General features: G+C 44.5%; 1 protein-coding gene across 1 annotated transcript in view; it reads left to right on the forward strand.

Moving 5' to 3' along the window:
• ABCC3 (ATP binding cassette subfamily C member 3) overlaps positions 1–25,977 on the forward strand; it is a 691,699-nt gene that overhangs the window by 315,776 nt on the left and 349,946 nt on the right. The window contains exon 8 of the mRNA XM_069200423.1: positions 22,219–22,437. Coding sequence (XP_069056524.1) covers positions 22,219–22,437 — 219 coding nt within the window. The remainder of the gene's footprint in view (positions 1–22,218; positions 22,438–25,977) is intronic.

Consider the following 25,977-nt stretch of genomic DNA (forward strand, 5'->3'; position numbering starts at 1 on the left):
AATCTCCGGCAGATTGATTGAAAAATCCTCATGGACAGTCTAAGAGAGAGATTGATGAGAGGAAATTGTAGCTAAGCACGTCTGCTGCATCAGTGTCTACTCCCCTGATGTGAATTGCAGATTTCCAGAGGGGATGTACTCTGCCCACCGATCTAAGGAGCTTGCAACCAAGTTAAGAGACTGACTGTGCTTTCTGCTCTGGAGACTGATGTAAGCCACAGTCACAGTATTGTCTGACCTAATCACCACATTGAATTGAGGTTTGAAGAAGTGAAGGGCCATGTGAGAAAGTAGCCTCTTTCTAGCCTTGTTACCCCCACTTTTGGCCTGTTTGTGAGTATATGTCAGTGGGTTTTCACTGTCTCACTGGGATCCTGCTAGTCAGGGCCCAGTGCTCATAGTGAAAACCCTATGTTTTCAGTATGTTTGTTATGTGTCACTGGGACCCTGATAGCCAGGACCCCAGTGCTCATAAGTTTGTGGCCTATATGTATGTGTTCCCTGTGTGATGCCTAACTGTCTCACTGAGGCTCTGCTAACCAGAACCTCAGTGGTTATGCTCTCTCTTCTTTACAAATTGTCACTAACAGGCTAGTGACCAATTTTACCAATTCACATTGGCATACTGGAACACCCTTATAATTCCCTAGTATATGGTACTGAGGTACCTAGGGTATTGGGGTTCCAGGAGATCCCTATGGGCTGCAGCATTTCTTTTTGCCACCCATAGGGAGCCCTGACAATTCTTACACAGGCCTGCCACTGCAGCCTGAGTGAAATAATGCCCACATTATTTCACAGCCATTTTACACTGCACATAAGTAACTTATAAGTCACCTATATGTCTAACCTTCACCTGGTGAAGGTTAGGTGCAAAGTTACTTAGTGTGTGGGCACCCTGGCACTAGCCAAGGTGCCCCCACATCATTCAGGGCAAATTCCCCGGACTTTGTGAGTGCGGGGACACCATTTCACGCGTGCACTATACATAGGTCACTACCTATGTATAGCGTCACAATGGTAACTCCGAACATGGCCATGTAACAAGTAACAAGTCTCTAGCACAGACCCCGGTACTGCCAAACTGCCTTTCCCGGGGTTTCACTGGAGCTGCTGCTGCTGCCAACCCCTCAGACAGGTTTCTGCCCTCCTGGGGTCCAGCCAGGCTTGGCCCAGGAAGGCAGAACAAAGGACTTTCTTAGAGAGAGGGTGTTACACCCTCTCCCTTTGGAAAAAGGTTTCAGGGCTGGGGAGGAGTAGCCTCCCCCAGCCTCTGGAAATGCTTTGATGGGCACAGATGGTGCCCATCTCTGCATAAGCCAGTCTACACCGGTTCAGGGATCCCCCAGCCCTGATCTGGTGCGAAACTGGACAAAGGAAAGGGGTGTGACCACTCCCCTGACCTGCACCTCCCAGGGGAGGTGCCCAGAGCTCCTCCAGTGTGCTCCAGACCTCTCCCATCTTGGAAACAGAGGTGTTGCTGGCACACTGGACTGCTCTGAGTGGCCAGTGCCATCAGGTGACGTCAGAGACTCCTTCTGATAGGCTCTTACCTGTGTTGCTAGCCTATCCTCCTTCCTACATAGCCAAACCTCCTTTTCTGGCTATTTAGGGTCTCTGCTTTGGGGAATTCTTCAGATACCGAATGCAAGAGCTCACCAGAGTTCCTCTGCACTTCTCTCTTCACCTTCTGCCAAAGGATCGACCGCTGACTGCTCAGGACGCCTGCAAAACCGCAACAAAGTAGCAAAGACGACTACTGCAACCTTGTATCGCTTCATCCTGCCGGCTTTCTCGACTGTTTCCTGGTGGTGCATGCTCTGGGGGTAGCCTGCCTCCTTCTTGCACCAGGAGCTCTGAAGAAATCTCCCGTGGGTCGACGGAATCTTCCCCCTGCTACCGCAGGCAACAAAGACTGCATCACCGGTCCTCTGGGTCCCCTCTCAGCACGGCGAGCGTGGTCCCTGGAACTCAGCAACTCTGTCCAAGTGACTCCCACAGTCCCGTGACTCTTCAGTCCAAGTTTGGTGGAGGTAAGTCCTTGCCTCCCCACGCTAGACTGCATTGCTGGGTACCGCGTGATTTGCAGCTGCTCCGGCTCCTGTGCACTCTTCCAGGATTTCCTTCGTGCACAGCCAAGCCTGGGTCGCCGACACTCTAACCTGCAGTGCACAACCTTCTGAGTTGTCGTCCGGCGTCGTGGGACTCCCTTTTCTGACTTTGGGTGGACTCCGGCTCACTCCTCTTCCAAGTGCCTGTTCTGGTACTTCTGCGGGTGCTGCCTGCTTCTGTGAGGGCTCCCTGACTTGCTGGGCGCCCCCTCTGTCTCCTCATCAAAGTGGCGACATCCTGGTCCCTCCTGGGCCACAGCAGCACCCAAAAACCCTAACCGCGACCCTTGCAGCTAGCAAGGCTTGTTTGTGGTCTTTCTGCGTGGGAACACCTCTGCAAGCTTCTTCACGACGTGGGACATCCATCCTCCAAAGGGGAAGTTCCTAGTCCTCTTTGTTCTTGCAGAATCCACAGCTTCTACCATCTGGTGGCAGCTTCTTTGCACCCTCAGCTGGCATTTCCTGGGCATCTGCCCACTCTCGACATTGTCGCGTCTCTTGGACTTGGTCCCCTTGTTCCACAGGTACTCAGGTCCGGAAATCCACTGTTGTTGCTTTGCTGGTGTTGGTCTTCCTTGCAGAAACCCCCTATCACGACTTCTGTGCTCTCTGGGGGTTATAGGTGCACTTTACACCTACTTTTCAGGGTCTTGGGGTGGGCTATTTTTCTAACCCTCACTGTTTTCTTACAGTCCCAGCGACCCTCTACAAGCTCACATAGGTTTGGGGTCCATTCGTGGTTCGCATTCCACTTTTGGAGTATATGGTTTGTGTTGCCCCTATACCTATGTGCTCCTATTGCAATCTACTGTAACTTTACATTGCTTGCACTACTTCCTTTTGCTATTACTACATAATTTTGGTATTGTGTACATATATCTTGTGTATATTTGGCATCCTCATACTGAGGGTACTCACTGAGATACTTTTGGCATATTGTCATAAAAATAAAGTACCTTTATTTTTAGTATATCTGTGTTTTGTGTTTTCTTATGATATTGTGCATATGACACCAGTGGTATAGTAGGAGCTCTGCATGTCTCCTAGTTCAGCCTAAGCTGCTCTGCTATTGATACCTTCTATCAGCCTAAGCTGCTAGAAACACCTCTTGTACACTAATAAGGGATAACTGGACCTGGTACAGAGTGTAAGTACCCCTTGGTACCCACTACAAGCCAGGCCAGCCTCCTACAGGCCCTCTACAGGGCAGACAGTTTCCCCCAGTTGGAGGACTATCTCCTTTCCAGTGAGCCTGAATTGAAAGATCATTAAAAGTGGAACCCCTGCCCAAGGAGTTGGCATCCGTTGTCAAAAACTTTGAATGGGGATGGGTGCATGACCATCCCTTTTTGAAGATTTGGAACATGAAGCCACCCCTGCAGTTCCTTGATGACTGCTGATGATACGAGAGACTGCATCTCCATATTTCCATGGGAAATGTTATGAACTTGGCCAGATGCCAAAGCAAGGAACATAGATGTAGTCTCACTCAAGGAACGTAAACACTGTGGCTGCCATATGCCCCTGCACTTCCAACTACTGACCTAGGCTAGGAGAAAGCTGACTCAGCAGGGGGTATGGAAGAGACTGGAGATGGATGATTAAGTCATGTGGAAGAAATTATTTTCTCTGAATTGAGTTGAACAAAGCCCAGATGAATTGAATCTTGGTAGAGGGTATATGTTGAGAATAAATTCATGGTTGCTTAGCATAATTATGGTCAGTTCCAGATGGTGTACAGTGAGCTGGAGTGACAGGCCTGAATCAACCAGTCATCCAGGTATGGAAAGAGGACTCACCTTGGAGATATGCCACAAGTGGTACCATTACTTTGGTAAACACCCTAGGGGACGAGCAAAGGTGGAAGGGGAGAACACAATCACAATACTGCCAGTGTTGACCATCCACACAAAACCAGAGAAACTGCTGTATCCTGGATGCTATGCGGATGAGAAGATGGTCATCCATGAGATCAAGAGTCATCATCACTGAGTGGGCCTGTGTTAATGGAACAATGTGTTGCAATTTCTCCATCTTGAAGGGGATCTTGTGAATGTGTTTGTTCAAGGCTTTCAAATTTATCACAACCTGAAATCTCCCAGTCAATTTGGGTACTAGGAGGATGATGGATTAGACCTCATCCCTTTTCGCTTGAGTGGTATTAGTACAATTGCTTTCTTCACCAAGTGAGATTGGATGCCCTCCTTCCCTACCATGTCCCTGACTGCATCTCTGGGTAGATGAGAGGGGATGGTCCCATAATTCAACAAGATTATTGAAAAATCGATCTGGTACCCATTCCTGATGATCTCAACTACCCATCTGTCTCTTGTCGTGTTGTGCCCTGCCATCTGAAACAGTCACCAACTTTTGGCACAGCTCAATTTACCACCTGAAGCCTGGCATATTCAGGAATGCTGACTTGGAGCTTTAGGATCCTGCATCTATTTGTTGTGGACTCCAGGCTATTAGGGTTTATTCTGAAACTTCGGAGCACCATCTGCATTTTGTTGATGTCTAGATGGTTGTTTAAATGGCTTAGAAGGGAAGGGGGAAGAATTACTATGAGGGAGTTATTTCTGGAAAGTGAAAGAGTGCTTCCTTACATTATGGATCTTGGACAACCTAACCCCAAATTCTTTACCAAATAGAAAAGAAGCCAGAAAAAGCAATTTAAGGGCACCTGAGCATTGGAACGAATCAGTATTCCATCCTTTCAAATACAAATACCTGTGGGGTGCCACAGAAACACCACAGGACAAGGCAGAAGCACATACTGAATCAAAAGAAATATCACATAAATATTCTGCATGTTTTGCCATCTGACCTTCTTGCATAGTACGAAAGAGTTCTTTAAAATCGGTGAGAAACATTGAGCTCCATATGCTCCATAAATATCAGACCTCAAAGCCAAATGAGACCCAGAATATACTTTTTTTTTAAAGAGGTGTCAATCTTTTTGTCAGCTGCATCCTATAGTATGTTATCCTTTGACTTGGAAGAACGAACCACCAGACTCGCAGTCACCGAATCCACATGACCCGAGTCAGGCATCACCTCTTTCATATTATTATTTATATAACTTACACATAGCGCATGGAAGGGAAAGCCTTTCTCGAGCCTTCAATTCATTCAAAATAACCTCATTAACATATTGAGGAGTAGGCAAGGTAACAAGTGAAGTGCTTAAATTGAGGCAACACTGCTTGCTGGGTAGAGGAAGGGCTCTCCTCCTGTGGAAGCCCCTTATTCTGTCTCACATGGAACAAAAGTACAGACAGCAAGTCTGTCACCACATAATTACCTTTATGTTCCATTTTCCCTTGCGCAGATACATCTGACACATCAGAATCTGAAAATTCAGAATAAAGATTCTCCTGGTCGGCTGTTGGAAGACAGCCAGATTTCGTCATCTTTGAAGAGATCAAAATCTCCAAAATCAATTTGCTTAGCCTTGGCTCGTCATCCCCTGAGAGTGCCATTTGAGGAGGTGAGGGTGACAAAGAACGGCCTCTCAAAGAAGGAGAAGGCAAGCAAAGTTTCCTCTTCGTAGAAAGATTCTACCACTTACCCCGTACAACAGCTTCACACTACTAACATCAGAGATATAGTGGAGTCACTCTAACCCAGCAGTGATTCTGAGATATAGTGGAGTCACTCTAACCCAGCAGTGATTCTGGCTCATACAACTTTAAACTCGTTTGGAGGCAATGACTGAGAACCAAAACTTAAGTATTCCTTGAAAGCGCATGTGGGAAATGAAATAACCCATCAAAATGAGGTCAAGTGTACATGTTCAGCAATGCTGTGGTGAGCATTCAGCAGGAAGAATAGCTGGCGGCCACAAAGTCAGATCACCGGGTGCTTGCATTTGCCAATACGTCTTAATAGCTTAACCCATCAAAGAGCTAAGGAAAACCATGGGTATGCTTCTTAACAATGTGTCACTCAGGCAACACAGCGAGCCCAGAACCAAACCACACGGTCTGAATTAAAAGCCTGCCAACTCTTTAGAAGCGCTGACCCACCTGCCAGCCAGAAAAAACAGAGAAGGCACGCAAGAAAAGGTAAGGCAGGATCTAGGCAGTTGTGACAGCCCAATCCTTTACCTGAGAATGAGGGTCACAATTGAGGCCTTCCAGGCGTCCGCAACCCAGGTGCATCCATGGTTGCGAAGGCATGGTCCCCAAGCCCAGCAGGGAAAGCAATACCTCCACAACATTCGTTGAGGACAAAAACCCCTGCAGATGCCACATGTTTCTCCTCGTCCTAATTCCCAATCACAGGAAAGAAAAACAGGAAGTGTTAAAATGGGGCTATGGATTATAGCCCTGCCGGAGGATGGGTGAGATTAGTTGTGTTTCCTGTCACAGGTTAACAAGCCTCAATAGTTATGACTGGCTCGTGGGTGAGGGACGTGGAGGTAATGCAATGTTATTGATCTGTAGTTTTTCCTCCCTGTCGTTCTTCATGGTAAATGTGGCCTATGTAAACTCAGAAGTATTTGTTTTACTACGCAGGAAATACATTGCAACTCGGTGGAACAAATTCCACCTCGCTTTATGGAAAACAGTTGTTTTATCATTTTTGAAATATTTGAAACTAAACCCTTAACAAATTGATTGAACCCTACATCTGACACCTTTGAAACGCATGAAGTGTGCACATTTGATTTCTTGAACACATCTCGTCTCATTTCCTTCTGTTGTTTTGGGAACCTAGTAGTCATTAATTGTTTTAGTCTAGTCTGTTAGTTAAGAACAGTAGATGGGCTATATTTCAAAAGTATTAAAAATACATTAGTAGAATGGTACAGGACTGCATTATGTTTATCAAGCAAAAGGGAGTAGCATAGATTGTGTGTGATTGTAAGTCTTAGATATATAAATAATAATTCTATGGCTGATTGCAGAATAGACTGCCCAATGGTTTAAATTGTAGATGCAAGCTCCTTAGTGTTAATGGAGTGCATTAATGTAGTGATAAAAATCTCCTGATACATATTTATAATACAAAGAACAGGACAGAATAGGTGTTGGATGAGAACAAAGAAGTTAAGAAAAATAGCAGCATTTCTTTTGCTTACTGTTTTGTTTCCCGTTAGCAGTAGGGAGGAAACTGATCTCAGCTTTCTGTCCTCTAGTCTTTGTAAACCGGTGGTGGTGTCTCGGTTTCCCTGCACCTTGCACTTGTGTCTGACCACCAGGGGGGCTGGTCCCACAAACCAGAACAGTTTTAACATGAACTATGCACAGCTTAAATCTACTCCTAATGAGTGGCGGGTGGTGATAATTCTAAGTGGAGGGGCGCCGGAGTGAAGACGATGTTACTTTTAACCCAGTGACAGACACTGGGATAAATGCCTTTAGTCTCGATGCCCAAGCTCTCAATCATGGCTTGTTAAGAGTGTTTAATTTATAACGGTCCATGATTGAGAGCTCTGAACTTGAGGCTGGAGGCAGGGTGCATTTCTCTCAGTGCCTATCAATGGTTCAAAAAAAGTAAAGAATAATAAAAATCTTTACTTACCCACCTGTCCTCGTCTTCACTGTTACCTTTTGCAGTTCTAGGATGACTCTCAGAGCCTCAGCCCTCTCCTGTACCACTCCGGGCACTTTTCTGATGCTTCTGATAATGTTAGCAGCAGGAGAGAAGCGCCAAGATTTGTTGGAGTGGGATAGCTCAACGCTCCATTAGGCACCGGGGACCTGTGCCTTCTCTCCACCCAGCAGTCTAAGACAGCTCTGGTTTGAGAGGTTTAAAGTGTGCGTGTCAGACTGGCCATCGCAAGACAGCCAGCCAAAGTGACATGCGCACTTTAAACAGGAGTGGGCACCACTCCTCCCCTACTGCAAATCAGCAGAAATGGTCCAGTTGTGACTCTTGGCTCAGGCTAAAAGCAGCAATGAAAAAAATGGTGATAAATTAATTTTATTACCTCTTTTACCATCTCTGCTGCTCTTGCAGCAAGTGAGTGACTCTCCTCTGCCCAAAAGGAGGAACTACCGCTGCTCCTAATACCATCATAACCCTGGTACTCAAGTGACCTTGGCACAAACTTAGGGGGTCATTCCGACCCTGGCGGTAAAAACCGCCAGGGCCGTGACCGATGGAAAGCACCGCCAACAGGCTGGCGGTGCTTTCCTGCCCATTCTGAACGCAGCGGTAAAGCCGCGGTCAGAAAAGGGGATCCGGCGGTTTCCCGCCGGATTTCCCCTGGCTGGGCTGAACCTCCATGAGATTCCGACCCCCTTCCCGCCAGCCTGTTCCTGGCGGTTTTTACTGCCAGGAACAGGATGGGGGGAATGGGTGTCGTAGGGCCCCTGGGGGCCCCTGCACTGCCCATGCCACTGGCATGGGCAGTGCAGTGGCCCCCTAACAGGGCCCCTGCATGATTTTCACTGTCTGCATAGCAGACAGTGAAAATCGCAACGGGTGCAAGTGAACCCGTCGCACCCCTGCAACACTGCCGGCTCCATTCGTAGCCGGCTTCTGTGTTGCAGGGCCTTTCCCGCTGGGCCGGCGGGCGCTCCCTTGGCGGGCGCCCGCCGGCCCAGCGGGAAAGTCTGAATGGCCTCCGTGGTCTTCTGACCGCGGAGCGGCTAATTGGCGGTTTCCGCGCCGCCCGCCAATATTGGAATGACCCCCTTAGTCCTGATGCCTAGCATGCTTCACTGGTTGCAACCACCCTTTCATCACTCACAATGTTGCCACCAACAGCTATTTTAACATGTAAATTGCAGCATTCCCCAATTGCAAAAAAGTCAGCCAACCTCATCACTGAGCATCTGTGGCCCAGTGATATACACCAAAGATAACAGTAGTCAAAAGACTTTGCAAAATCTTTAAACCCCATAGGAGAGCAACATATTCAGAGGAACTTAATGTGCTACATAAAACTGGAATGCATAATTACAATTATTTAGGAAAGCACATGCTTCCTATTACTAGTTCCACTAGGAGAACTTAATTACTTCCTCCAAAGATTTTTTTGCAATTGTAAAAAGCCTTAGGCCTCCTAACTAACTGTCTTATCAAATAGTAGAAAGCTACTTCATCACCCTGATGGAGCTGCTCCAGTCATTTCTAAAGCATTGGCAGAAACTGCTGTCATAGCGGTTCCTTTCAATGTTTTTTGCAGTTTGGTGAGGAGCTCCATTAACACTACGGAGCTTGAAGAGAAAATCCCAAAGTGTTATTTTATTTGTGAAAATAAAAATGAAAATGCTCCCCCTGATATGGGAGACCTCTGCCCTGGAGAGGGGAGCATTTAGCAGTTTTCACTGCCCCTTACCTCCAGGCTTTTCCTGGTGGTGGTGGGAAGTGTAAACTGACCACTTATTCCACCCATCTAAATCAGATGGGTGGAATGAGAGATCTCCCTTGGATTACCCTTACTCCACTGGGCAGCTTTAATCATGGCCAAAACAGAGTAGTCTCTGAATAAAACTATGGTCTACCCACATTTAAATCGTTCCAGACAGACCACAATGTTGGCAGGGAGGGAAAACCATTAATTTCGCAATGGTGTTCCCTCTCTGCCAACATATCATTTCTGACTCAAATCTCGGGGTTTGAGTTACCTGTTCTATAGCACAGCATTTCTCACATTTTATGACACTCTTCTTGTGAATTACGGGATGCCGAAAGGCAGGGCATTGGCGTTTCTCTGACTTAGTATGCTGTAATGATCACCTGTTTTTATTATGGAGCTTGTGCATGGATAAAGGAACGTTTTTGTTTATTCGTACCGTGGGTAAAAATCCTATTTATGAACATTAACTAAAGATTGTAGGGAGGCTGTTTCTTTTTCATTGGGTTTTCCCTACCTGACACATAGGTCTTGCGAAATATCCATTCAGTCCACTCCCTTTCCATTGGTCTTTGCAATTCCTGCTTGTAATAGCAAAAACGTCTGCCAGTGGCTCTCAAGTGGCCATCCTATTTGGTGATATTTTTTTATCGTCTTCTTGAAATCACATTGAGAGCTAGGTCAATAAATGACATCTTTAAATGACATCTTTAGCTATGAAGTTTGTCGATGTTTTGCCAACATTTGTGAAATACAACGCTGCACAGAAATGTGCAGAGTGGTATGAATAACACAAAATTGTGCAGGGCCACATTTACTGTGTATCATGCACCGAAGATGTTATCGATAGTGCAAAAACACTGCTTTTGCACAATACTAAACACAATCCAGCATTGAACCACAGGGCAAAAGTGAACAAACAATGTCTTGCATGAGTTTTACACACCCTCCTTTACAAAATGGGAAAAAAACTCTCCAGCAACTAAACTAGCTAATGTTTCTGGGCTAACATTCCAAGACAAAGAAAACAAGAGTGAATATGCTTTAACTATTTTCCCCACGTGCTTGCCTTTTTATCCTCAGTTGTGTACCTCATTTCTCTAATTTCTCTGCCACCCATTGGTCCTGCCATGCAAGTTTGGGGTACATTGAATAGACAGGTAGCACCTCCAGCGAACACAACTTATAAAAAGCCTACAATCAGCTCCCATTATAAAAAGTAAAATAGGGCACATTTTAAGGGAACTCTGCTGCTTATCTATGAATGGTGGGCAAAATGTAGATTTTCCTAGTCTATGACGGAAAGTCTTAATTTTATTAAAGACACGGAGGCGAGTATTATGCGTTTCTTTTCTTGCTTTATTTAATGAGCAGCAGTCAAGAAACTACAAATCCCATAAGGCTTAACATCTGTAGCCAGTAGGATTAAAAACGTAGTTCAAAACACACCAGAACCAATAGTTATCACGATATGCCATTATGACGTCACTTGACTGCACGCAGCCCTCTTTTCTTGCAAATGAAGTCAGTTAACCGTGAACAAAGGAAGTAATAAACAAAGAATAAACAGAGCCATGAGGAAAGCAAAGACATCAGAGAAAAAGTCCAGGAGCTTGCAGAGGCAAGGATGGTCCGGCCAAATTGACAGAGATGATCCAAATCCTGAAGGAAACGAAATGATTGGATGGTCTGACGAGATCCGATTAGGACGTTGTCTGAGTGGACGAAGCCGGAACTAGAGAAAGGGAGGGATAAACAAAGTTATACAAGAGGTGGGATAATACTCGCCTCCGTGTCTTTAATAAAATTAAGACTTTCCGTCATAGACTAGGAAAATCTACATTTTATGACAAGACCGGAGGCTCCTATTATGCGAGTTTAAAGCATATTAATCACATTCAATGAAGCATTATCAATCGGTTTGCAATAAAATACTCTAAAAGTATTATCATTGGACCAATCCGCAGATTTTAGAATATCCTCCAAACGAGATCCCGCCCAGAAAGCTTTGGAAGCCATAGCCCCCCTAGAGGAGTGAGCCCCGAACTTGGAAACGTCAATACCAGCCAAGGACATAATCAGTCTTACCCAACGGGCTAATGTAGCAGAAGAAACCAGGTTATGGGGTTTCCTGAAAGATATGAGAAGTTGGGAGGAGGATGTTCTCAAATCTGCAGTCCTATGTTCGTAAACTTTGAGACACTGACCCACACACAATTTTGGTTGAAGCAGAAAATAGGGATAAAAGACTGACGACAAATTGGTCTTGGTACGTCGTACAACCGAAAACAGCACCCCCGACGGGGTGAATTGACGGTTGGAGACGTCCAAAGCTTTAACATCTGATAAACGTTTAATCGAAACTAAGCATAATAACATTGTTAATTTGGCAGATAAAAGCTTTAAAGATAAACTTGAATTATCTGGTAATGCAATCAAATATTTCAAAACAATATTAACATCCCACAAATGATTGTATTTTGGTAACGGAGGTTTGGAAAATTTTACTCCCTTTAATAATCTACATACCAACGGGTGCTCGCCTACCGGTTTCCCATGAACATGAATATGGTTGGAAGTTATAGCAGATCTGTAAAGATTGATAGTGCGAAATGCTTTATCTTTGCTGGCTTCTGAGGCTAAAAAATTTACGACAAAAATTACATCCGCTGAAAAGGGATTAATTTGTCTTCCCACACACCAGCAGTCCCATAGAGACCAGGCTGCCTTGTAGGCTTTTTTGGTGCCTGGGGCCCAGGAGTTTGAGATATAAGGGGAAGCTTCTGCCGAAATGACAGGGGAAGATTGGGGACCCCTGAGATTTTCCAAGCAGATAGGGTTAGGATATTGTTCGGAATAAGGGGATGAGAACGGTGAAGAGGGTCTAGTAGCAGATCCGGAAAGGATGGAATTAACAAGGGAAAATCTATTGACAGTTCTAAAAGAGTGGGGAACCAAATTTGGGATTGCCAAAACGGGACGATAAGAGAGAGAGAAGCGTGTTGACGTCTGGCCTGAGCCAGAACCCTGTTGATCATTATGAAAGGGGGAAAGGCATAGTTGAGGGATAGTTGAGGGAATGCGACCAGTCTTGTGAGAAAGCATCTGATGCTAAGGCTAAGGGATCTGGACGGCAGCTGTAAAATTGAGGGAGTTGTGTGTTGAGTCGGGATGCAAAAAGGTCTATGGAGAACGGGCCCCATAAGGATTGAATTTTGTGAAACACTGAAGGATGAAGTCTCCAATCGCTGGAGTCTCGAAGGTGACGAGAATGCCAATCTGCCACTGTGTTGAGAGCTCCAGGAAGATACTCTGCATGTACCGAAAGATGGTTTGAGAGGCAAAACTCCCAAAAGCTCTTGGCTAGGTCTGCCAAAGGTTTGGATCTTGTACCCCCAAGATGGTTTATATATCTGACCGCAGATATATTGTCCATCCTGAGCAGGATTGCACAATGTACTTTGTGCTTTGCCAGACTTCTGATTGCAAAGGAACCTGCAAGCATCTCTAAACAATTGATGTGCAATTTGGACTCCTCGCTTGACCATGTACCCCCAGTCAAGATGGGTCCACAACGGGCTCCCCAGCCTTGATGGCTTGCATCGGATTCTAACACAAGATCTGGGGCTGATGGAAAGATACTTTTCCCGTTCCAAGCGTCTAAATGGTCTATCCACCATTGAAGCTCTGTGCGAGACTCTATGTCTAAAGGAACGAGATCGGAATACGAAAGCCCCTTTCTCAGGTGTTGAATCTTTCATCTTTGAAGAGCACGGTAGTGAAGGGGACCCGGAAAGATTGCTTGGATAGAGGAGGAGAGAAGACCTACAACTCGGGCTAGATTTCGGAGGGAAATGAGGGAATTGCAGAGAATTTGCAAAATTTCTGATTTTATGGATTTTATTTTTGACGAGGGTAGAAGAAGGGTAGCTGAGAGAGAATTGATTTGAAATCCCAGGAATTCTACGATTTGGGAGGGTATAAGGAGGGATTTTTCCCTGTTTATTATAAAACCCAATTCCTCCAACAGAGAGCAAGTTGTTTGTAGTTGGAGTAGGAGAGTCTGTGACGACTGACTTAGGATGAGGATATCGTCTAGATAAATTAATAATCTTATCCCCTGAGCTCTTAGAAAAGCTACCACGGGCTTCATGAGTTTTGTAAAACACCATGGAGCTGACGATAGACCGAAGGGCAGAGAGGTAAAGTGATACATTTTGTCCAACCACTGGAATTGAAGAAAGTTTCTGCATTCTGGATGAACAGGAACCACTAAGTAAGCGTCCTGTAGATCCAGTCTGACCATCCAGTCGTTCTGGAGGAGAATGTCTCTGAGATGGAGAATTGTTTCCATTTTGAAATGCCGGTATACTACAAACCGGTTGAAATGTTTTAGGTTGATGACTGGACGCATCTTTTTGTTTTTCTTTTGAACAAGAACAATTGGGCTGATAAAACCCGAAGAAAGGGGAAGAGTGGGCGCAATCGCTTGTTTCCGTAACAGTGTGTCTACCTCTAGAGAAATTAGATGAACCATTTCTGTGGAAAAATGGGGAGGAGCTTGGAAAAAAGTTTGCACCGGAGTAGAATAAAGTTCTATTTTGTAACCTAGAACCGTGTTTAACACCCAAGCATCTGTTGTTATTGCATGCCAATTTGACAGAAAATGGGAAATACGACCCCCTGTCGGGAAAGAATCGAGTAGGAGGCTTACCTGTTGGGTTGGCGGCTCTGGAATGTCTGGCGGACCTGGCACGGTATCCTCTGCCACATTGGGGGTAGAACTGAGGTCTGAAGTCCTGCTGGTAGGAACTGTAATAGCCTCTGGAGCCTTGATTGGTGAATCCGCGGCCGGTAAAGCGACCCCTACCTCTACCGGCCCTGGCAAAAACCCGATGGTGAAACATTTTTCTCATGGACTGTTGGGCTTTGGTTAATGAGGTGAAAGTAGCAACATATTTGCTGAGGTCTTTTATAAAGGAATCTCCAAAAAGCTGTCCATCTGATTGAAGTTGAGGTTGAACGGTTGCCAAATTTACGAGTTTGGGATCAAGTTTGATAAGTAGGCCTTTACGCCTCTCGTGAATAAAGGAAGAATTTGCATTTCCCAAAAGGAAGAAACAACATTGAACCCATAAAGATAACTCCTCTGGGTCCAGGAAGGAACCGTCTAGTCTGGCTGATTCGACAAGATCAAAAATCCTAGTAAGTGGCCCTGTAATGTCTAAGAGTTTGTCCTGACAAGAGGACCAAGCTTTATCCACGCCCTTGCGAGGGTCTTTACCTTGTTTGGTGAAGAAAGTCAACATTTGTTCGTCAATAGTAGGGGTAATAGTGGCTTTGTTAGAAAGCACGGGACGAGGGCATTCGGACTTTAATTTAGATCTAGTTTGTTTGTCTAGGGGTGAAAATAATTTTTGTGCCACATAACGACCCACATGGTCAGCTGGAAACCACTCAGTAGAATTGGGATGATGAATTTGAGAGGGATCGAACATAGGAAACCCTTCTGAGTCGAAAAGAGAAGGGGTAGCAGAGGCTATTTTTGATTTTTTTGGAGGAGTAATGGAAAAGGAATTGTAAAGAAATGGCTCCCTGTAACACCTAGCAGTGAGATTCAAAGGCTCAAGCTTCGTGTTACAATGCCCCAGGGCACTCCAGCTAGTGGAGATGCCCGCCCCCTGGACCCAGCCCCACTTTTGGCGGCAAGTCCAGGAGAAATAATGAGAATAACAAGGAGGAGTCACTGGCCAGTCAGGACAGCCCCTAAGGTGTCCTGAGCTGAGGTGACTCTAACTTTTAGAAATCCTCCATCTTGCAGATGGAGGATTCCCCCAATAGGATTAGGGATGTGACCCCCTCCCCTTGGGAGGAGGCACAAAGAGGGTGTTCCCACCCTCAGGGCTAGTAGCCATTGGCTGCTAACCCCCCAGACCTAAACACGCCCTTAAATTTAGTATTTAAGGGCTTCCCTGAACCTAAAGATTTAGATTCCTGAAACCTACAAGAAGAAGAAGACTGCTGAGCTGAAAAACCCCTGCAGAGGAAGAACAGAAGACACCAACTGCTTTGGCCCCAGACTTACCGGCCTGTCTCCTGCCTTCCAAAGAAACCTGCTCCAGCGACGCTTTCCAAGGGACCAGCGACCTCTGAATCCTCTGAGGACTGCCCGACTTCGAGAAAGACAAGAAACTCCCGAGGACAGCGGCACTGCTCCAAAAGAACTGCAACTTTGTCTCAAGGAGCAGATTTGAAGACCCCTGCAACTCCCCGCAAGAAGCGTGAGACATGCAACACTGCACCCGGCGACCCCGACTCGACTGGTGGAGAACCAACACCTCAGGGAGGACCCTCCGGCGACTCCGAGACCGTGAGTAACCAAAGTTGTCCCCCCTGAGCCCCCACAGCGACGCCTGCAGAGGGAATCCCGAGGCTCCCCCTGACCGCGACTGCCTGAACTCCATTTCCCGACGGCTGGAAAAGACCCTGCACCCGCAGCCCCCAGCACCTAAAGGAACGGAACTCCTGTGCAGGAGTGACCCCCAGGAGGCCCTCTCCCTTGCCCAGGTGGTGGCTACCCCGAGGAGCCCCCCCCTTGCCTGCCTGCAACGCTGAAGAGATCCCTTGATCTCTCATTGAAAACCATTGTGAACCCGACGCGTGTTTGCACACTGCACCCGGCCGCCCCCGCGCTGCTGAGGGTGTACTTTCTGTGCTGACTCGTGTCCCCCCCCGGTGCCCTACAAAACCCCCCCTGGTCTGCCCTCCGAAGACGCGGGTACTTACCTGCTGGCAGACTGGAACCGGGGCACCCCCTTCTCTCCATTGAAGCCTATGTGTTTTGGGCACCTCTTTGACCTTTGCACCTGACCGGCCCTGAGCTGCTGGTGTGATAACTTTGGGGTTGCTCTGAACCCCCAACGGTGGGCTACCTTGGACCAAAAACTAAAACCTGTAAGTGACTTACTTACCTGTGAAAATTAACAATAACTTACCTCCCCCAGGAACTGTGAAAATTGCACTGTGTCCACTTTTAAAACAGCTTATTGTGTTTTATGTAAAAAGTATACATGCTAAAGTAATGATTCAAAGTTCCTAGAGTACTTACCTGCAATACCTTTCAAATGAGATATTACATGTAATATTTGAACCTGTGGTTCTTAACATAAACTAAGAAAAGATATTTTTCTATAACAAAACCTATTGGCTGGATTTGTCTCTGAGTGTGTGTACCTCATTTATTGTCTATGTGTATGTACAACAAATGCTTAACACTACTCCTTGGATAAGCCTACTGCTCGACCACACTACCACAAAATAGAGCATTAGTATTATCTCTTTTTGCCACTATCTTACCTCTAAGGGGAACCCTTGGACTCTGTGCATGCTATTCCTTACTTTGAAATAGCACATACAGAGCCAACTTCCTACAGGAATCATCATCGTCTTTGTCAGATATATATGAATCTGAATCTACATCAGGCATATCTTCGTCTGTATCTTGAATAACTGGAGAAATAACAGGGAGAACATTACGCTCTTTAAATTTTCGTTTTAAAGAAGATTTTGAAGCCATATTGTTATACTCCTTGGCAGGAGCCTTGTGAGGAACCGCGTCCTCTGGCGTACGTGAGATGGTCTCACCTTCCATTTGCATCCCCGTACCTGGCTTTGTTGGTGGACGCTTACTGCTTTCCCCCGCAGTCTGGGCCGATTTGGAAATTAAATTAGAAAGGTTATTCTCCAGATTTTTTGATAATTTTTGTAATGAGGAAGACACTGCCTGATGAACAGAGCTTCTAATAAAATCACAGAGTTCATGTCTCATATCTTCCAGTTCAGTGGAAACACCTTGTTCCATAGAGGAAGCGCCAGGTTCCATTGTGTCTAATGCCAATAAAATATTTATTTAATTCAAAAGATTTGTTATATTATTAATTAAAATAGAAATGAATTTATATATTCAATTTTGAAAATTAACGAGACTGAACCAGGAGAAAACGGGGTCTTTTTGTATAAAACAGGGGATAGAAGGGGTTAATAATATGGTACCAGTCGAATTAGAGCAACGAAAGTTGTTCTGGATAAAAAAATGAGAAGTCTCTCCGAAGCGCTCTTCATTCGACGTCTTTGCCTCAGGAGCAATCCAAATGACGGTTGCTGCCTGAGGCAAAGGAATGCCTGGAATTTCGAGCGCGCGCGATGTGCGTTAAAATAAACAAAAGCCGACGTCAGAGCTGAAGCGCTCAGCTCAAAATCACAGGAGCGCTGTGAACGAGTGACCGGAGCAATAAATAAACACATGGCAGCTTGCTGTCGGCCATAAAGGAATGCCTGGAATTCCGAGCGCACACGAAGCGCGATAAAATAAACGAAAAACTGATCTCAGAGCTGACGGACTCAGCTCAAAATAACAGGAACGTTGTGCACGAGTGGCCGGAGCAACTAATAAACATGCGGCAACTTGCCGTCTGACATAATGAAAGCAATAATACAGTATGCTTATAAAACCAACAATATTTAAATAATGAAAGTAACGTGGATAAAAGAAAATGCGACTTATCTCGACTGCAGCAGCAAGAAAAGAGGGCTGCTTGCAGTCAAGTGACGTCATAATGGCATATCGTGATAACTATTGGTTCTGGTGTGTTTTGAACTACGTTTTTAGTCCCATTGGCTACAGATGTTAAGCCTTATGGGATTTGTAGTTTCTTGACTGCTGCTCATTAAATAAAGCAAGAAAAGAAACGCTTAATAGGAGCCTCCGGTCTTGTCATAAAATATACAATAAACTACAGAAACCAGAATGAAGTACGATGAATACAAGTGCAATTTGAAATAGCAAGTTAGTGCCACTTGGAAAGAAGTGCGTCTATTCTGTATGAGATGGGCTCTTCCTGTTAAGTTGCTCAGTATTATTAAAGTGCTATTTAGCTACAGTTTTGAAAAGGGATCAAGAGCTACATGCAGGCAGGTTATTGTGGAGTTCCTGAGGATGAGAGTTAGGAGGCTGAAGTATTGGACTTTGAATGTGGCTTAGTAGTTTACTGGCAATGGAGAGGAAGTTGCTTGTAGAGGTGTAACAAGTGGGTGCTTTGTTATGTTAAGTTGGTTCAGCCCATGGTAGTGTGGAACATCAAGGGGAGTTGGTTTAGTGCATTGCTCTTCCGGGCTCCATAGCACCAGGCACATTCATTTGCACTGTGTTGACTTTTTTCCTTTGCAGAGTCATCTCCAATCTTTTTGCCTCCTGCCTCCTATCGTTTTCTGACCTGTTGTTGTTGGCTTTATGACTCTCAGCACTTTACCACTGCTAACCAGTGCTAAAGTGCATATGCTCTCTGCATAAATTGTATTGTTGATTGGTTTAGCCATGATTGGCATATTTGATTTACTAATGAGTCCCTAGTAAAGTGCAATAGAGGTGCCCAGGGCCTGTAAAACAAATACTATTAGAGGGCCTGCAGCACTGGTTGTGCCACCCCCATTAGTATCCATGTAAACATGGCTCAGACCTGCCACTGCAGTGTCTGTGTGTGCAGTTTTAAACTGCCAATTCGACTTGGCAAGTGTACCCACTTGCCAGGCCTAAACCTTCCCTTTTCTTACATGTAAGACACCCCTAAGGTAGGCCCTAGGTAGCCCCATGGGCAGGGTGCAGTGTATGTTTAAGGTAGGACACATACTAATGTGTTTTAAATGTCCAGACACTGAAATACTGCTGAATTCGTTTTACACTGTTGCAAGGCCTATCTCTCTCATAGTTTAACATGGGGGCTACCTTTAAATATGATTAAATCATAGATTCCCTTTGGGAGCAGATAGACATGTGGAGTTTGGGGTCTCTAAGCTCAGAATTTAAAAAATACATCTTTTAGTAAAGTTGGTTTTGAGATTATGTGTTTAAAAATGCCACTTTTAGAAAGTAGGCATTTTCTTTGCTTAAACCAGTCTGTGACTCTGCCTGTTTGTGGATTCCCTGTCTGGGCCAGTTTGACAGTTGGGCTGGTTGCACCTCTCTCTAGACAGTGACACAAAGGGAGCTGGGGTACAGCCTGCATATCCTGATGAACCATCTGTGCTACGAGGGAGGGGGAGAATGTTCACTTACACCTGAAAGGGCTGTGCCTGCCCTCACACATTGCAGTCTCCAAACCCCTGGTGTGTGTCTGGGGCCTGGCCTGGGCAAGGCAGGATTTCACAAACAAGAGAGACTTTCCTTTGAAGTAGGCCTACTTCAAAGGCCAAAGTGGGTAGAAGAAGAGCACCCAAACCACTGAAAAATTAGATCACTTCTGGACATCTAGAGGAACCTCTGCCTGGAAAAGAGCTGAAGAGCTGAGGAGAAGTGCTGCCGTGCCTTTGAATGTGCTTTGTGGAGCTATCCTGCAGGTGCTGCTTTTGCATGTGCAAGGGGACAAAGACTGGACTTTGTGGTGCATTTCTGCTTGTGAAGAAATCTCTAAGGGCTTGTCATGAGCTTGCCTCCTGTTGTTGAAGTCTCAGTGCCATCAAAGACTTCCCCTGCCAGCACCTGCCCTGCCATGTGGTGCCCTATCCAGTCCCTGGGGCCTTGAAAGGTGAAGCTGGCAGACCAAGACTGAAAATCCACACACAAACTGCTGTGCGGGGAAAATGTCGACACACCTTCCGAGTCGCAGCTGAGAAACGATGCACTGCCGGCTTCTCAGCTGAAATCTACACTCCACCTGCACGCGGCTGGAAGATCCACCCGCTCAGCTGGAGAAACAACGTGCAACACCCGCTGACGGAGGCTGATAACATCGCAACCCACATAGCGCGGTTTTGCTGGTACCGTGCGGCAGGATTTTTGAGGCAAACCTCGCTGGCCGTGGAAAAACGACACAAAGCCTGCCCGGACCCGAGGTGCCTGTCCCGATCAACGCATCGCTCTCCTGCGGAGAGGAATAACAACACATGCCGACCTGACCGGAGGAGGAACAACGCACTGTCTCGCTTGCGAGTGAGAAATCAACGCATCACTAGTGTTATCCAATGCACACCTGCCCGTGCAGTGTTATTTTGACACAACCCAGGTAGTTTTTCATGCTAACAGCATTAGCACTTAAGAATTTAAGACTGTTTTTGCTTTTTAATTCATAACTTGACTTGTGTATGGTGGATTGTTGTCGTTGTGGTCTTCTTTTATTTAGATAAATATTACCTATTTTTCTAAACCTGCGTTGTGCCATTTTGTAGTGTTTTCACTGAGTTACTGTGTGTGTTGGTACAAATACTTTACACCTACACTCTGAAGTTAAGCCTGCCTGCTTGTGCCAAGCTACCAAGAGGGTGAGCGGGGGTTAACTGAGGGTGATTCTCCTTTACTCGGACTAGAGTGAGGGTCCTTGCTTGGACGAGGGTTACCTGACTGCCAACTAAAGCCCCGATTTCTAACACACTGTAATTGGTTTTGTTTTAGAAGGATCTCTTCCAGTTCAATATAATAGGCATCGGAATACTTTCAAACTTTTCCAACACTATATCTATGATGTACTAAGTAGCACACATGTACTGTGGGAAATGTTAGGAAAAATTAAAAAAATATTGTTGATAGTGCATGCCTCGAGAAAGCATGATTTTTTGGTGAAAATCCTTCTACCATTGTTGGTAGATAGGGCTTTGCGTCAAAAACCATAGATGGTAGTGTGGGAATCTCCCATGTATCATTCATTGGACTTTCCCTTTTTCTATGGTATTTTTTCATTAAATTTTACGAATTTATATCAATCAAACCTCTTACAAACGTATATGCAAATGTGTTTTGTGATTACATATAACACTAGCAGGTTAGTGCATCAATGGAAAAGAGTTGGCGTACTCACTGTCAACATAACAGATATACCCAAAAACAAGAAACAACAAATATACCCCTATATAAATTAGTGTCTATCCTGTATATGAATGAAGAAAGAGATCCTTATCTTATTAATCAGCGTTAGTACAAGTGACCTCTGACAGTGGCAAGAATCAGTGCCTTACCCATGGGATGCCCCCCAAAGCAGCACAAAACGCTATTCATGTAACACTTGGAGCTACTTTCCAGCTCAAAAAAAGTTTTATGCTGAGAAGTAAATACTTTATTAACACTTTACGCCTGTTTGCATCTCTCACTTTTTATAAATTTCCACTGGCGCAAAGTGTTGATAAATCTGTCCTAAAGGTTCCTATTTGCAGAGGTAGTTATTTAACCTATTGCCGGAGGTGTTAAGTGGAAAGCATGTCTAAAGAGGTTAAATAGAGTGCTTATGCAAATTTGATGATTTATCTTGTGTTACCAGGGCATGCCACAGTAGGCAAACCAAAGGGCTAATACAATTATTAGTTCCATCAATGTGTGGATGAGGAGGAGATGTGGAATTTAACACATATTTAGTAGATGCATCTCACTGTTCCTTCCACAGGTTCTTGTTATGGATTTTAATCCCCTACCATCTTCTCATGCTTCTTCCCTCATAAATTCCTTTTCAAGTTGAGTTGAATTACTTAGTACCAGAATCTCTGTGGTTGTGCACTGAAGAAATAAATTTAACACGAGAAGGGTGCTGCATTTCATGCAAATGACATTGGTGCTAGACCAACACTCTAAACAGGGCCATATATTTGAAAAAAGCATGCACATTTTACCATGTGCGCCAGGTTAACAATTTATCACACAGGCCTATATATATAGTATGATTTGTAATGGTTTTGCAGACCATTTTATTCATAATCTGTAAAACATTGCTGGCTAATGTTTGTGATTCGTTCTAAAGGTTTGGTTTTCTTTTGTAGAACCCAAGACGTGACATTCAATACCAAATCTGCGAATCTGCTGAATCACGTTGATGAAGAACCAGGTGAAAAAGAAGTTCTAATTAGTAATAACAAGCACCAGAAAGAACCTTCTCTCCTGAAGGTGCTGGTAACTACTTTTGGGCCCTTTTTCCTGATTGGTTCTGTCTACAAACTGTTTCAGGACCTGCTTTCATTTGTCAATCCTAAATTATTAAGGTAAGTTATGCTCTTATTCTAAGGCATTTAAACTGTGTTTCTGTATAGAGACAGTGAATATGGAAATGCAAAGTACAAAGTTAACAAAAGTATGATCCAAACTTTCTCGTCTTTTTAGTTTTATGCACAACCATTTACTGAACTACAGGTTACTGTGATTTCTCAGAATTGTATTTAAATGCTAACTTTCACATTTCCCACTTGACCTCGTGTCAATCAACATCAATAATTAGTATGTTATTAACAGAATATAGAAACAGGATCGTGAGCTATAAAAAAATAAATAAAAAAAAAAAGTTGCTGATCTTCCGATATGTACATTTTCTCGTCATGTCATGTACTTCATTACCAAATACATATAATCCCACTCCCATTGCAATACATTTTCACCCAGGTAAGGCCAGGGGCACGTGCTAGTTATAAGGTTACTGATTGCGCTAGGGCTAAGGCTCGATTTTAATTTTATGAACGGCGATGGGGTAATAGTTTTGTTAATGATATATAGGACATAACATTTCTGTCTGGTGATATCTTGGTTACGACATTCGGGTATCATACCATGAGGGGAAGGGATGAACAAATAGGTTGGTGGATGTAATCCTAGAAAAACATTGGCGCATGTCACATGCAGTGGTAATAACCTGTGGCTCTGACCAGCTCAAGAAAGAGGGTTCTCAAGAGCTGCAGCGGGAACACATATTATGACGAGTGGAATCTCATATTTGTTTTTTCTGTTACATGTAGAAAGATAGGTCAAGTTATTTTCTCAAGTAACTAGTGAGAGTCTCATTGACAAGGAAGAAGCAGAAAACAGAGCATTTTATGGCACTTTGCCCAGTGATTGAGATGCAAAAAAGTGTTCAGACAATCTGAAATTATTGTCTAGATAAGGAACACTGTGTTTAGACAAATAATATTTCGAACGGATAAAATAACGTCTCACAAAAATACACTATTCTCAATATAAAACCATTGGTAAAACCAATAGGCCTAGCCTATGAGACTTATTAGCTTTGCTAATTTTATTTGTTTTTTTTTGCTGTACAGCATCCATCTGTATAGCAGACCAAAAAGAAAAAAGGTTCAATGATACGACTGCCACTTAACTTTGTAGGTACATTCATCCTTTTTACACAAATGCTTGGGTCAACAAAATGACATATTTTTTTTTCCCTATTTTTCACAGATCCGAGATGGATCGTCAAAAAACTAATTTAGCACGAAAGTGTTTTTTAAAAGGTAGAATTAATCACTTTTTACAAAAAATACAACTAAAACTGATCAGCAGGTTGCTGGAGTGAGTTGGCAAGTGGGCGTTGGGTGAAGCAACATACAATCTTGAGGAGTGTAGCACCACAACAGGCGAAGGAAAGCAACATGAATGAGAGAACACAAGGGCAAAGAGAGGAACACATGGGTGAAAGCGCCAGGGAGAGAAGCATTTGGGCGGGAAAGACCAGCATGAGGTGAGAGAAAAACGAGGCAGACAGCTGGAAAACATATGCACTCTCATAGAGTGGTTCAACAAAAATAGCTCCCGACAAGAGAGCAGAGGAGGACAGGAGCCAGCCAATAAAAGAGCCACGAAAGAGACTATGCTGCAAGGGAGGGACACACACCAGATTGCCAGGCTGAAACAAGGAAGGCCATCCAATAGAAAGTAAGCAAATATGAGTGACAGTAAAATCGGTTAATGATAAGCAGTGGGCGGTTTGCGAGCTCCTTGAAAATGCATGCAATAGAGGTTCTATCTGCAAAGATGTTACATTTGAAGCTGTCTTGGAAATCAAAGTTATTTTAACGAGGTCCGTTTGGGCCTTTTGGGAGTCATAAAAGTCTTAAAAGAAAATGCTGTTCTCAGCCCATACTTTCAGTTCTGACATTGTTTAACTTTTGTGCTGTCAACTTTTAGATTTTTTCTTATTCAGCATCCCCAAAATACAAGGACGAGTTATCTCATCAGCCCACATCAGAAACATAGGGGCATAGTTAAGAGCCCCTAGCGCCATTCCAACGCCACATTAGCATCATTTTATGGTGCTAATGTGGCATTAGAAGGCCTAAAACACTGCACACCATATTTACAAAGTGATGCAATGCATGCATTGCACCACTTTGTAACCCTTTACGCTACATTATGCCTGCGCAAGGCATAATGTATGCAAAGGGGGTGTTGCCCGGTTAGGCAGGCCGAAAAAATGGTGTAAGGAAATCTAACAGATTTCCTTGCTCAATTTGTTTGGGCACTTTTAATGCCTGCTCAGAGCAGACGTTAAAAAGAGGCTTCCATTGGTTACAATGGGCCTCTGGGTGCTTTGCAGGATTTTTGATGCTAATTCTGCAAAGCGCCAGACCGGAGTCAAAAACTTTGACTCTAGTCCCCTTACTACTGCCATGGTGCACCGTATTTTACCAGCGTCACTTTTCTTAAATATGCCACTTAGTGTGAAGCAAACCAGGTTACTTGACAGGTGCAAGCAGCAATCTGCAAAGTTCACCTGTTTGAGGTATGCCAAATAATGATCCGGTCCAGGAGAGACTAGGAGAGGCTAAAATATTAATTTCTGTGTGGCCTCCTTCTAAAAGTGTTGCTGTCCTTTATAGCACAGAAAGAGAATCTGGGAAACACTTTTTTGCTCCCTGGATTTCCACCTTCAACACCCCATGTTTTTATGTTGGTATTGGTATTTGAGAACAAACACACAATGGGAAGCATCAATTGAAAATGCCATAAAAAGTGCAGAATCTACCTTAGCATTAATTTTGCATTCAGTGAGACAACATAATGACAAAATCTGTGGCCAGGTCAACTGCACTTTTCATGCAAACCTAATATGTGAAGTTTCATTTGGAGCAGAACCTCTATTCATAAGTAATCTAATGAGTAATTTGGCAGTATTTTGAAATAGAAACATTGCCAGAAGCTATTCCTATTTCTAAATGGTTTTCCAATAGAATTCCTGGAATGTGACATCAGACACGAATCTTTAGTCAGTCTGTTAGTTTGTTCCTGAGGAGTAATCAGGTACCCCAGAAAGTGCCCGTGTTTAAGAATAGTTATGCGTAAAAATATGATTGCTAAGAATGGGGATCCTTGTTAAAATGGTCACCATTCAATGGATAGAGCTCTAAAGATAAAGAACCTTTCTTATTACTATACACTTTCATAAGAAAGAATTTATTTGCCAATAGTTTTAAACTTTGAGATAAACTGGTCGAGGCCATGTCTATGCAGACAGTGAAAAGCTGCATGGGGCCATGGCAGGGGCACCGCGACTCCCCTTTCCGCCAGCCTTTTCACAGCGGTTCAAACCACCATGAAAAGGCTGACGGGAGGGGGATTCGTAATCCCCTGGGCAGTGCTGCAAGCAGCGCTGCCTGTGGGGATTTAAACCGCCGGGACAAAAGTGGCGGGAAACCGCCGGTCCCAGGAGTGCGACTGTGCCGCTTCCGCCGCTGTCGTAATTCCCAAGGAAGCACCGCCAGCCTGTTGGCGTTGCTTCTGACAAAACAGCCCTGGCGGTCAAAGACCCCCAGGGT

Source organism: Pleurodeles waltl, chromosome 7, assembly GCF_031143425.1.
Source record: "Pleurodeles waltl isolate 20211129_DDA chromosome 7, aPleWal1.hap1.20221129, whole genome shotgun sequence".
NCBI lineage: Eukaryota > Metazoa > Chordata > Amphibia > Caudata > Salamandridae > Pleurodeles > Pleurodeles waltl.